The sequence below is a fragment of the Mustela nivalis genome (genome assembly GCF_964662115.1).
Source record: "Mustela nivalis genome assembly, chromosome: 5".
NCBI classification, from domain to species: domain Eukaryota; kingdom Metazoa; phylum Chordata; class Mammalia; order Carnivora; family Mustelidae; genus Mustela; species Mustela nivalis.
In genome coordinates this window covers 69360279-69374649 of record NC_139024.1, presented here as the reverse complement: position 1 = coordinate 69374649, position 14371 = coordinate 69360279, and the positions used below count along the sequence as shown (strand labels likewise).

Here is a 14371-nt window from a genome sequence, read left to right as displayed (position 1 = left end):
GTTTTCCTACTACATGGTAGAGAGCCAGGTGAAGAATTTGCTATAGTTGTGGTAGGAAATTGCACATTGCCTATGGAATCCCACCCTGAATTCCAGTAAATCACATAGATTACCAGTGTGTCCACCATCCCCATCCTTCTATAGCTGCTATGCTTGCTAAATATAACTCCAAGCAGCCAGTTTGGATTGGGATAAGAGCCTTTATAAATAAAAGTTCCCAAGCTCTCTAGGATGTTTTAATCAATTCTAATATTTAATCTTCTAGAAGTTCCCAGTCCTTTGGCATTTTTCATAATTTAAGAAAACATTTAATACTACCAGTAATCACAAATCAAAGTCTAAAAAGCAATACCCTTTGCAACAGCATTAAAAAATATGAAACTTTTAGGCATAAATCTGACAAAAAATGGTCAAGACTAGCATACTGAAAACTATAAAACATTGTCGTAAAAAGCTAAAGAAGATCCACAGAAAAGGGAAACACATGTGATGATCTTGGGTCAGAAGACTCACTATTGTTAAAATATCAATTCTCTTCTCATATTGATTCTCTCCTCATTTGCAGATGCAATGCTATGTCAAGGAAAAATCCCAAGAGGACTTTTTATAAAAATTGGCAAGGTAATCCTAAAATTCACATGGAAATGAAAATGACCTGTACTAGCCAAAACAGCTTTGGAAAAGAACAAAGTTGGTGAGCTTAAAGTACCTGATTTCAAGACCTATTTTAAGTCTACGGTCATCAAAACAGAATGGCACTGGTTTAAAGTTTAACAGTAGTATCGTGGAGCAGAATACAGAATGTAGAAATAATTGAACTTCTGATTTGTGAAAAAGGTGCAAAGGTAATTCAGGAGCAAGAACTGCTTTATCCACAGATAGTGTTGGAGAAATTGAATATCTGTATGCAAAAAGAAAGTACTCTAACTTTTATCTGTCATCATATATAAAAATTAACTCACAATAGATCATAACCCTAAATATAAAAGCTTAAACTACAACACTGTTAGAGGAAAACATAAGAGAAAGTCTATGTCATCTTGAACTAGCAGAAGATTTTTTAGACATGACATGAAAAGCACAATCCATAGAAGAATAAATTGGTTAACTGAACTTCATTAAAATTTAATACATCTATGTTTTCAAAGACATGGGTAAGTGAATGAAAAGACAGAGCTAGAATGGGGAAAAAATCCTTGCATATCATATGCATGATAATTGACTTATATCCTGAATATACGAAGAACTCTCAAAACTCAGTGAGAAAATAATCTAATTTTCTTAAAACATGCAAAAATGTTGAACAGACACTTTATGAAATAAGATACATAAAATGGCAAACAGGTACATGAAAAGATGTTCAACATCATTAGGGAACTGCATATTAAAACCGCAGTGAGTTTCCACTAAGTGTCATTGGAATAGCCAAAAAAAATGACCATACCAAGTGTTGGTAAGCATGTGAAGAAAACAGAACTCTTATAACACTGCTGGTAGAGATATAAAATGGTATAACTATTTTGGAAAACTGGTTGACAATTTCTTAAAAAGTTAAACATACATCCAGCCATTTACTATCTTCCCAAGAGAAGTGAGAGCACACGTCCATCAAAAGAATTATACAGGAATGTTCACAGCAGCTCTATTTGTAGTATCCTACTGTGAATAAACACCCAAATGTCCACCAACAGGTTACTGGGTAAAAAATGGATATTCACACAATGAAAAGCTCTTCTGTAATGTAAAGCTGTGTATTAATATGCACAACGACATGGATGAATTTCAAAATTATTATGCCAAGTGAAAGAAGCTAGACAAAAAAAAGACACACTGTATGATTCCACATATATAAAATTCTAAAAAATGCAAACTAACACATAGTAATGTAACAGATCAGGGGATGACTGTGGATTAGGGAAGCATGAGGGGTGGGGAGAGAGATGGCAAAGGAACATAAGAAAACTTTTGGGGTGATGGATGTGTTCATCATTTGGTTGTGACAATGAGCTCACAGGTATATATGCATAGGCCAAACTTACCAAGTTGTATAGTTTATTATGTCAATTACATCCCAAAAGAGCCATATTTTGGAAAAAAGTATATTTTTAGTTTACAGTGTTAAATATATTTATTTTCTCTAAGTAAATAGTTTAAAGGCCTATAAAACCTATATTTTCTTTTTTTTTTTTTCCCATAGTTTGGCAACCTTCTTTTTTTAAATTTTTTTTAAATTTTATTTTAACTTTTCAGTGTTCCAAGATGCATTGTTCATGCACCACACCCAGTGCTCAGGCAACACGTGCCCTCCTTAATACCCACCCCAGGCTCACCTAACCCCACCCCTCTCCCTCTAAAACCCTTTGTTTGTTTCTTAGAGTCCACAGTCTCTCATGGTTTGTTTCCCCCTCCAATTTCCCCCAATTCACAGAAGAGCCTTTTTAGGGAAAGAGTAAGCCTTTGAGTTCACTTCACAGATTGCACCTCTTAGAATTCTCCATGTGGGTCAGAATTAGCTCAGAGCCAGTCACTGACACCACTTCTCACTCTTTCCTTCTTGGAACTTTCTTTTGCAACCATTTCCTGACTTGGCATCCTCTGGGTTCCTCTCCTACCCCACAGAGCCCTTGGTTTCCTTCCCTGCTTCTCATCCTTCCTCCCATGTCTTATGTGAGAATGTTCTTTATGGTCTGCAGCTGGTCTCTCTTTTATTCTCATGCACACTCCTTCCTGATCTCTCCACCCACTCTGCCCTGGCCTCCATTTATACTCTAAGAACTCCCAAGAACTCCTACTGCAAGACTTTGTCCCCTCTCCTGACCTCCAGATTTCCACAGGCTTCCCCTTCCATACCTCCAATTTAATGAGTGCATAACTGTAAATGTTCCCCCACTTAAACCTGCTGCTCAGCCTGCGTTCAGGTCTCCCCTAACAGCACTACCATCTCCCCAGCCACCCACGCCAGGCATAGCACAGTGGATGAAAGCACAGGCTCAGGAATACAGTCACTTATTACATATGCATCTTGGGAAAGTTATTTAACCTCTCTGGGCCTCATTTCTTCATTTGTCTAATGAGTCTCTTCCTTATAAGGTTACTCTGAGGATTAAATAAGATACACATAGAGTATGAGATGCCTGATACATAGTAAGTGCTCAGTGATTAGTAGCATCATGGGTGACATTTACTTCTCTCATAATTCACCAAGGACTATTCATGTGGTTCCTGCCAGCCCCCTGTCCTGCTCTTTTCCTTCCCTCTGCTCCTCCCATCTCAGATTCCTTATATCTTGATACCATGTTGAGACAGCCTACTCTAAACTTTCTTCCATCAGTCCATTCTGTCAAGGGTTACCTAAGTGAGCCCAGGTCAGCTCATGCATTTCCATGATCAAAGACCTTCCACTGGTCCTCCTTGTCCAAACAGCACAGTTCTTAGCATTCAAGACAGGACCCCACTTTTCCACCTTCGTATCTCTGGTCTGAACCCCCTATCAGTTGGGTACTCTCATTTCTTCCCTGTCCTCCATAGACCCTTCTCTACAGTCACATGTTTGTCTAAGAAGGTCATTCCAAAACTCCCCACCCTGAGGCTCAGCTCAAATGCTATCCTTTTAATGAACTTGGCCCAATTCCCTAACTGGAATTAATCAGTCTCTCTTCAGTACTTCCATTGCACTTTATATGTCAAGTTAGGAGCTTATATTATTGTCATTTATATATTTGCCTCACTCTTACTTACCTTGGCTAGGCATTCAGTGAAGGCCTGAGTTTTGACTGGAATGAAATGGAAAGAAAGAGCATGACAGTCTGCCCAACAGCTGCCTAACATCTCCCTGGTAATGTCACCTGCTCATGGAGTCTCTTTGTAGACTGACACTTTACAAATTAGCATCCTGTTCAAGCTGAAAGAGCACCAGAGAGCCTCCTCATTGGAAAGCACTCAAGAGAAAAAGCAACAACACCACTCAAGGGTCTGTGGAGGGAAAGAAGAGAAGCAAATAAGGTACGACAGATGCTGACTTAATCTTGGCTATTCTAAATGGCTTTTTCTGCAATTAAGATGTCTCTCTTCTGAGAGGAAGCTGTTTACTGTTCACAGCTGAGGAATGCCAGCCAAGCATCCCAGAGATGCTCTCCATTCTTCTCATTTTATAAATTAGGGTGCCACTTTACAAGGGGACTAAGACTCTGAGTGGCCATGCAAAATCTCTGAAGAAAAAAATTAAGAGGCACTCACAAGAGCATGCACTTGATAGAATCTTCCAGCCACTCACCCAGGCAGCTGCCAAGTGGGGAAAGGGACAGGGTTAGAATATGAAGAGGTTATAACATCAACCCAAGAAGATAGCTGTCAATTTCCCCTCCAGATTTCCCAAATTCTCCAGGAGAGTCTTTCATTACGGAAATGATTCTTTCCATTGCTTTTAGTTTAGTAGACCAGTATCTCTGAACTTTTTTTTTTTACTAAAGCAGTCAGTGGCAACTCAACTTAGTCAATACATCAGTATCAAAATGATTTACTGCCCCCTTTTTTTTTTTTTCCCAGAAACTCTGTAGTTACCACACAAACCACAACACTGGCATTCAGGGCCCAACTTCTACTGTTAATTGTGGACCCAGAGAAATGTGTAAGCAAAAGATAACTAAGAGTACAAACTACTAAAGCAGTGAGCAAAAACTGATGCTTCAAGGAGAGAAGGTTGAGGGGCTATAGAATATCATTGCCATCACTATCAACACTGCAGCCATTACCTCTTTCGTGTCTATGTCTACTCTCAGAAAGCAGGGGCCATGACTGGCTTATACTATTCTTCATATAGCCAGAGTCTAGCTGAGGGGTTAGGTTCTAGTAGAATTAAACATGTGTTGAATAAATAAATATACCAGTGTACCTCTCAGAAAAGTAATTGAGGAGGATATACTAGAAAGAGTTTTTACATTTGTAAAGAATATTGCTCCTCCTTCCTAGATATTATTTATATCAACTACATATGAAGGAAAATTGACTTTTTCTAGACACAGGCTCATAGGTACATGAGCATGTCTACTCAGTAATTTTCAATTCTGAAATTTAGAAAATGTAGGAAAAATTCTTCCCATGTCTTGGAAGAATATAAATATCTATATTTGGGAAGAATATAAATATCTATATCTATATCTATAGCTGGTAAGATATAAATATCTATAACAATGAGTTTTGCTTGGAGTCAGGTACTGTTCATCCCAGATAAACTGAATACAAAGAAATCTAGTCCTCCTGGTGTCATTCCCAGCCCTGCCAGATAAATGCTTCTCTCTGGAATGGTTTAGAGGAATCACATTGCAATTCTTCTACACTTCGTAGCTGAGTTACAGAGTAACCTGCCAGCAATCCTCTCAGATTCACCAGGCTGTTGAAATAGAGCAAAGTCCACAAGATTTCCACTGAGATGTGCTGAGCAAAGGCCAGAGCCCCAGAACGAAACAAGTACAGACTCTGAGCAAAGCTCCCCTCATCCTGAGAGTGAACCCACTGGCCCCTGGGATCCAGGTGATTGGTAATGACCCCTGTGATGCTGGCACTCATGAGGGAGCTCCCTGGGTGGTTCCTGGTCGCTGTGGTCTTCCTACCCGTGGCTCTGCTGCTATTCCTTCTCATCGCCTACTTCAGGATCAAACTGATGGAGGGTAAGTGTGAAGCCACACCAGGCAGTGGCTTGAAGTCCTTTCCTAAGGAACGCATTTGCAAAAAGCCAATGCAAGGTCAGTGTTTCTGGCAGGGGGTCTGGGGCAATACCTGGTTGTACCTGTGGGTACTTGCCACCAAGCACTCTCTTCGGATCTCTTCATTGGTGAACAGGCAGCGTGATCCTTTCAGCAGTGCGGATCCTGAGCAAGGCTCTGCGGATCTGCGGTGAGGACCCCTTAACTGTAGCCTTGACCCTGACCTGGACAGATGAACTGTGAATCAATGATTCTGACTTATGATTGCTTCTCTCTCTCTCTGACAGGGCAATATATTCTACAAATGTTAAAACACATATCATGATCTGCATTCTATCCCTGACAGACACCTTTGTGCTTGTGACGTGAGTGTGTGCACGTACATTTCTCTCTCACCCATGGAACTTTGATTAAGAAAATGTGCCAAACATGTGCTATCACAGTGTTTGGCAAATGTCGAGCCCTAACAGATAGTTGAGGACTTGGGGTAAGCTTTTCATGAGACTATTGTCTTAATGAAAAACAAAACAAAGAAACAAACAAAAACCTCAGGACCTCAAAGTGATTCAGACATAGGCAGTTGGGTCCTGGACTAAGACTGTTTATTCTGCTATAATTAAATTAATGAAGCTGAACTGTGACTTCATAGACTAAATGTTAATAATATGTCCAGAAAACATTAAATTAATATCATAGAGGTTAATATTTATTTTAGCAATAGCAACAAAAGCCAGTACTATTTAAGTTGGATGGTGTCATATTAAAGCACTATAAAAATAAATTTGAGAATCATTCCTTTCCCACAAAAACTTGCCAAGTCCAGGCAATGCCTTTATGAATGCCATTCTATAAAACATTTTCAGAATTCTGAATGAAGAAGGCCATCACATATGACCTAAAATCAAGTAGAAGTCCAACTGGGGATATTTTCTTTTTATGGGGGGGCAGGGGTGAAGGGAGAGGGTGACAAAATCTTAAGTAGGCTCCGCACCCAATGTCAAGCCTGACGCAGGGCTCGATCTCACAACCCTGAGATCATGACCTGAATCGAAATCAAGAGTCAGATGCTTAACTGACTGAACCATCCAGGTGCCCTGGCGATATTTCTAAGATGAGATTTAGAACATAAATTCTAGGGGCACCTGGGTGAATCAGTGGGTTAAAGCCTCTGCCTTCAGCTCAGGTCATGATCCCAGGGTCCTGGGATCGAGCCCCACATTGAGCTCTTTGCTCAGTGGAGAGCCTGCTTCCCTTCCTCTCTCTCTCTGCCTGCCTCTCTGCCTACTTGTGATCTCTGTCAAATAAATAAATAAAAACCTTTAAAAAAAAAAAGAACATAAATTCTAGAGGACATTATAGAGCACATTATAGAATCACAAGTTTCCAATCATAACATACTCAAATATTCCCTAACCTTTCATTTTTTTTGTCTCATTTTTATGAACAACCCTCTTGTTGAATGGCCCAGCTGTATTCTGTCTTGCTGTGCAGCATTTCAAGTGATAAATCCTTTTCTTTATTAAGTTAGTTTATCCTCCATGGCCTTAAGACCAGTCTACTGGACATTCTGCCACCTAGCCATTCATTAACACTTACCTCTGGAAAAAAGCCTCTGAAAAAAGAAGAGAAAATTAGAAATCCCCAGGATCCTAACTATGGGATTTTAACCTTCCAAACTGGTTGAATCCCTAGCCATTGCAAACATTTCCATTTTGAAAGTCTTTTAAAGCTGTTGCAATGGCTGTTGTCATTCACAGGCATCCCAGGCCTCCAGTGACACTGAGCACCATATGGAGCAGTGACAGGATACTGATGTCACAGTCAGAGACCTGAATTGTTCATGTCACTCCCAAGTTTCATCTCTGGCTGCCTTTTTGGGTAGATAAATGTTTAGTATCTCAAAAATGGGTCAAGCCTTAAATGAGGCAATCAACAGACCAATATAGCCTCATGGATTCCAAAGTCTCTTATTGGCCTCTACTTATTACTTGCTATAGGTCAGATGGCTCAGCAAGACAAATGGTATTTGGGACAGACTCTTCAAAAAAGGATGAATCTTGGTTTTACAGCCTTACTTATCCCTGGATGACTTCTGGGAGAAAACGTCTATAATCCGCAAAAATTAAAATTAAATGGGTATATGGTATTTTGCTTATTTAGATAATGGAGATAATTACGAGGTATAGATGTCAATCACATTCCTTCCGAAGGCCCTGGAGAAAGAAGCCTGCCCTTGGCAGTGTGGCTAACAAAGTAAGACTAACAAGGATGACTACAGCATAATGCCATTGCGAGAATTAAATGTGATAAGACACGCAAAAGGATTCACACGTGTCTGGCACATAATAAGTACTCAATAAAGGGGGCTGATGCTGGACAAAATGCAGGCAATGTGTGCACACAGTGCCGGGCCGCAAGGACAAGCTCAGCGTGAGCACTAGGATCATTGCACAGTGACACCCTCATTCTTTGACACATCTCTGCCCATGTAAGTTGTCTAGAAATCAAAGCCTCCATGTTTTGCAACAATAAGGTCCCCTGGGTAGAGTCCTTTCACCAACTCTGAGGCTCCTTCCAAATGTGCACCATACTGCTGGGTAGGAAGAGTTCTCATGCATTCATTCAACACATATTTGAGAAGCTACTATATACCAGGGATTGTTCTAGATTCTGGAACAGATTCTTACTATGGACTTTCAGAATGGAGATAACAATCCCAGGTCCATAAAACCACAAAAGGCATCTGGTGAAATGTTTAGAATTTGGAGGACAGACTTTGCAAATCTCTCTGTTTCTGGTTCTGGCCTCCTTTACAGGTCTGGTCAATGGCCTGAAGAATGACCTGCCCTTTTCCCTAAGTCTTGTCCCAGCGCTGGAGCAGAGCACTCCCACTAGAAGCAGAATCCTCCAAACAGTGAAGAGGCCCCCACAATGATGTAATGAGCCTCCACTTTCTGTGGTTCTTCTCTATGGTCCCCTTTTGTTGGCTCTCACTGAGGTGTGCCTGGAGCTTCCGGGCTACAGGTGAGGAGCACAGGAGGGGTGAGGGAGGAGATGGAAGAAGTCAGCAAGTCTCTCTGCATCAGTCACGTAATGTGGTAGGGGTCCCATCTGAGGCTTATTGTTGGAAAGAATACTAATGACTGTCGGTACACTGTTACCAGCAGCTTGCTAAGGAACCATCTGCAGGATACCAAGAGAGCACTGTCCTGCTGACTGGCCCAAAGCGGGCTTCTCTCTTGTCAGTTTTCATTCAGTTGAGACTGGGTCCTGAGGGTGGTGGGGTAAGACTAGTAAAGACCCTGGTAACTATTCCTTGTAGGTACCTGGCAAAGATAGCAGCTGAGGGACACCCTGCATTGTTCCTCTCTCTCCAGAATTTTCTATTCCAACCGAGCTTTGCTTATGTTTCCCTCTTCTTCCCAGTGGGAACTGTGCATCCTTTTCTGGAATAATTCCTGATAACATTTTCCACTGTTAGCAGACAACCTTAGTCTAAACATATTTTCATTTTTCTGTGGGTCTGTTCCCTTTATTTCCAAATTTTTCTTTAAAAAAAAAAAACTTTAACAACATTTTTTAAAGGTAGCTCTTTCTGTAGCTGTTTGCCTATGTGTAAATAGTAATATCTTTTCTATAGTTTGAGGGCAATTGAGATCACATGCCCCAAATAAAATATGACCAGTTTGTATCTTTATTTAGCAGCTCTCATTTAAAAACTGTAACCAGATGGTCAAATGTCATGTCATTAATCTTCCAACCAGGGTTATGGCAAGTGTAATCATTCCTATTTTGTGCCTGAAAAGAAAGGGACATTGACAGATTAACTGGTGTGTTCACAGAACCCCAGAGTCTGATGTTCTGAAACAGAAAATTAGTTTGCCTGGCCCATACGTCCTAGTCCATCAGCCAAGAGAGGCATTTTAAGATGTGATGGAAAGCATGTGGAGGTACTATAATCACTCAACATTAATCCCTACACTTGAAGCCTTGGGAGGTAATGGTGCATGTAAATTTAATTAGTATGTAGACAACATCAATTTTCTCACAAAGGAAGAAGGAAAATTCTCTAGCATTATGCACTCTTCAATCTCTGTCAATTGCCTTAAGGAGCAGCTCTTCAGGTGCAGGTCTGAATCTTGAACTTCCCATCAGTAAAACCCTTCATCCACCACTCCCGTGGCCATTTCCTACCTTCTACAGTAGAAGTTTTGATTATCTCACCTCCCCAACTCCTGAGATTCCTAAACCTCTACTTCCGGTATTATTCTTTGCCCCCCAAAATACCATCATGCTGATAAAGGACAAATTGCTCCCTAAATAACCAACACTGCCCAAATAATCTTTTTTGGTTTGTTTGTTTTTGATGTCTATTGAATGCCTGAAAGTTTTTGTGTGGGGTTAGATCCAGCAACTTACATTCTAAAACAAATATCTCAAGTCTGGAAAATGTGCACATGACTAGACGTCTTTCGCTAAACTTCATATATATGTTTTGGTAGTCAGCAGTCAAAAGGGAAAAAGACACGTATTTGGAAAAAAATCAGATTAATGTAAGGGTTAGTAGAGTGAAATTGTTAAGAGCTTTCAGACCACAAAATCAAACCAAACGCGGTTTGAATTCTTGATGTCACAATGGCCACCCAACCTTCTAAAGTTCAGTTTCTTCATCTCTAAAATAGAATAATAGCAGAAAATAGCTGTAAGGTTGGTGTGGGGTTTATATGAGGTGATACATACAAGGTTAACAATGCCTATTCCAAAAACTAGTAGTTATTATTATCCCTGGTGGCTTATAAATCCCAAGAAGCCATGTTTTATCATTATAATAACAGCTATTATTAAAATTATCCTGTAATAATTAAGCAAATTGTCCAAATCACTCACCTAGAAAGTGGTAGAGACAGGAAATGAACCCTGGCCGGCCAGCTCTAAAATTAGCCAACACACAACTCCTGGAGTATTGAACACAGTATTAAATAGTATTGAACACAGATGACATGTTCAACAGATACCTGTTGAATGGATGAATCTTTTCAGCCAAGACAAACAAACTTACCACAAACATGGAAGGCAACTGTGGGAGAATTTTAAATAAGGGAAGGATTTTAGAAAAGTTTTGAGAGGATTTAATCTCTATGTAACAGGAGTAATTATTTCTGATGGGGATTCCTCAGCATAAAGAGGTCACCCTAAGTCAAAGAGGCTGCATTTCTTCACCTGTGGCCCAACAGGAGAACTTTGATGCCTGCAGAATGTCCACCATAATGAACTCAGGTGTTTTCAGGGCCACCGCCAGTCTCACCAGTCTAGTACCTCTCAACATGCTCCTTAATAGATTGATGAGGTAAAACGATGGCCAGGCCACAAGCTGTTTCAGGAGACAGGTGAATTCTTGCTCTTATTCTCTGCATTATACCTTACACTGGATACCGTGGACTGGAGAGCTAACTCCTTGTGGATTGATGAGCTTCCTCTTGGTCTCTTTACTCGGGTTCTCCACTCCTAGAGTGCTCTTCCTTTGATCCCTTTACTCGGGTTCTCCACTCCTAGAGTGCTCTTCCTTTGATCCCATTACTCGGGTCACCAATTTTCAGTTCTATAGTTTGTATTCTGGTTCCTCATTCACAGCACTTGTCATGTAGTTACTCTTCAGTAATTAAGAACTAAAGGGAAGAAATACTCACATTTCAATGAGTTTAGTGTCTAAGCCCTGGGCCATCTCAAGAAACACCTTGGAAAAGCAATCATCTAATGGACAGGCAGTGTAACCGACTGGTTGAGAGTGTGGGCTCTGGAATCAGACTGCATGGGATGGAATTCTGGATCCATCTATTTTGGGGATCATAGGCAAATTGCTTCCGCTTGATTTCTCCCTGCCTCAATTTGCTCATCTGTAAAGTAAGACTAACAAGGATGACTACAGCATAATGCCATTGCAAGAATTAAATGTGATAAGACACGCAAAAGGATTCACACGTGTCTGGCACATAATAAGTACTCAATAAATATTAGCTATTCTATCTTGAGGCTCATGCAGCTTATGGCCTGTCACCATCCAATGCATACGTAACACCTCCAGACTATAATGGCAAGCCATCACGGAGGCCTAGAACTCAGGTCAAGGAGAGTGCATTTGTCCTGGGGCACATGGCATATAAAATGTCTGGCAAGGGGTAAGTTGCTTGGATTTGATACAGGAGCCAAAGGGAAGATTTTCAGGCTCAAGTCTATAAACATGTGTTACCTCCCATAAGATTGCAAACTCCTGGTCTTTGGCTTTGGATAACCCGAATAATTATAATTCTGAAAAGAAAACTGGTAAGAGTAAAAGCAGGTTCAGTGGTGTGTGTTGGTGGTGGTCAGGAAGGGAGATATAGATATAGATATAGATATTGATATAGATACAGATTTTTTTTTCCTGTATCAGGAAGATCCCAGATCCCAAGCAATACTTGTGGGGATCTCAAGAGAAATCTCAGGCCTCAAGATCCTATATGTTATTGCCAATGAGAGAACAATGGAAGCTATGGGAGCAGATAAGAAGACACAGAATGATAGTGCATAATAAAAGCCAAAAGGAGGAAAATAACTGGTGTGTGGTGGGCTTGTGTCAAATGCTACAGGGAAGGAAGTTGGGGGCTGAAAAATGCCACCAGATTTTGTAATTACGATATCGCTGATGAGTTTGAATAGTTCAGTAGAGTAGCTTTAACTGTAGCCATGTTTCAAGGGGTTAAGGAATGTGCAGGAGGTAAAAAGTTAAAACAGAGTTTTCAGTAAAGGATGTCAAAAGGTAAAAGGGAGAAGACTAATTTGGCATATCTAAAGACTAAATGTGCCTAACACATTTTGGGACAGGGTCAGAGACAGAAACTCTGTCTTACTCATTTTCACATCCCCAGCCCCTGTTCTACAGACTTGCTTTATGGATGCTTATTGAATGAGGGAGTCCAAATACATTTAATCAGCACTTAATCGGCTAAATATTAAATACCCTTAGCACATAACAAGGATTACAGTGGTACTTTGCCCACTACAGTCGGGGCCACTCTTTCACAATAAGCATTTACATTTCTGTTGGAAGTTGCTGGGGAGGAAGGGGAGACCCTGCAACAGGCCTTGCTCTGGGGACCCGGCCTTGAGTAACTTCTAGAAACGCTGGCCAACACCCACACATGAGTCGTCCATGATCCAGGGCAGGCACTCCACTGCCTCCAAAGTATTAATTGATAATTTTCCTTTCAGTTAATGAAGAACTGTCGCAGACCCCCCAACACCAGCACAAACACGAGGCTGGCTCTGATCTGTACCAGAGGAGGAAAAGAACGTGACCTGAGGACTGACCCGTAGCAAATTTCTACTGAGCAGAGAGCAACGGTCAATGGCTTAGCTCCTAACATAAGTTCATAAACTCGAACAACAACACAAATAGAGTACTAAAAAGCTGGTTCCGAACCACTTTGCAAAGTGGCAGCTGTTACCCTGGGGGGATGTCTACAAGACTCCGTTAAAGAGCAGGTCGTCGGAGAGTACCAAGAATACAAGATTTTCTTGGATGTGCAGTATGGACTGGACACTTAGCATCTTTTTAACTTTTATAAGACTCTGTCTATTCTGAAGGACACTATTTTTAAAATAAAACTCAAGTATCCTCATTACATAATCCTATGGAAGCGTACGTTATTCTGATTTTGTTGGTGAAGCAGCTCTGGTAGAGAACAAACATTGGCAAAAGACGAGTACCTTGAGGCCTCTGCGGATTCCCTCTTCGAGAGTATTCCCACGCCCTCCACCTGCTGCAGCACGACTCTTAAATGACGTCCTTCCAGTCATCACTTCCAGCCCTGGGTTGGCTACTCTCCCTTTTCCAGCTGCCCCCACAAATCACATCACCCTTGTGATGACCCACAAAACAAGTGGAGTCTCTCCACACCAACGAAGGCAGCTTTCATTAAGAAATGTCTTGGAAATACTGACAATTTGCCGGTGGGCAAAGGGAAGAACAGGATGGTCATGTAACTCATACGGAGAGTAGCTTAAGCATTTGCCTCTAAAACCAAAACATCAGGGAGCTATTTCTAAATAAGGAAAGAAGTCAACATTTCACTAGCAGAATTCTTTTTTTCAGGGGGAGCCCCAAGGAGCCAACATAGATAACCAAAAAGAAACACTTAATTCAAAGTGGTCATTAAAATAGATTGAGTACTCTTGGGCTCTCCACAGTTTTTTTTTTTTTTTTTTTTAAAGATTTTATTTATTTATCAGAGAGAGAGAGAGGGAGAAAGCGAGCACAGGCAGACAGAATGGCAGGCAGAGGCAGAGGGAGAAGCAGGCTCCCTGCCAAGCAAGGAGCCCGATGTGGGACTCGATCCCAGGACGCCGGGATCATGACCTGAGCCGAAGGCAGCTGCTTAACCAACTGAGCCACCCAGGCGTCCCACTCCACAGTTTTTTAGTCAAGACCAACAAAAGATGCTTCCTGTGTCCTAAGCAGGAGTCTGATGATATTCCAGTCTTTGCGTGTGAATCTAACAGGCTATTAGCATGATTAACTTTATAAAATGTACTGAGTTTGGTCACCTGTAAGAAACGTACCAACTTCTGTAGTGATCCATAATCTTAAGAAAGATTGTGCGAATGACCAAGAGCAAGAAGGCACCACTGGT

General features: G+C 41.0%; 1 protein-coding gene and 1 long non-coding RNA gene across 5 annotated transcripts in view; one reads left to right on the top strand and one right to left on the bottom strand.

The window, feature by feature from the left end:
* Positions 1-7942, bottom strand: part of LOC309864309 — a 74833-nt gene extending 66891 nt beyond the window's left edge. For all 4 annotated transcript variants that reach the window (XR_014311451.1, XR_014311452.1, XR_014311453.1 and 1 more), the window contains exons 1-2: positions 7299-7942; positions 5786-5926 (exon numbers count right to left, since the gene is read on the bottom strand). This is a non-coding gene — a long non-coding RNA (uncharacterized lncRNA). The remainder of the gene's footprint in view (positions 1-5785; positions 5927-7298) is intronic.
* On the top strand, positions 5432-13370 carry SMLR1 (small leucine rich protein 1). The gene is made up of 2 exons (XM_082729670.1): positions 5432-5666; positions 12951-13370. Exons 1-2 carry the CDS (start codon positions 5540-5542, stop codon positions 13034-13036), a joined length of 213 nt encoding a protein of 70 aa, XP_082585796.1. The 5' UTR covers positions 5432-5539; the 3' UTR covers positions 13037-13370.
* The last annotated feature ends 1001 nt before the right edge of the window (positions 13371-14371 follow it).

Bases quoted from the DNA above. Each gene is read 5' to 3' on its own strand.
- SMLR1 (XM_082729670.1), top strand. From the start codon at position 5,540: ATGACCCCTGTGATGCTGGCACTCATGAGGGAGCTCCCTGGGTGGTTC. The intron at 5,667-12,950 runs GTAAGTGTGAAG...TTTTCCTTTCAG, and splicing joins CAGGATCAAACTGATGGAGG to TTAATGAAGAACTGTCGCAG.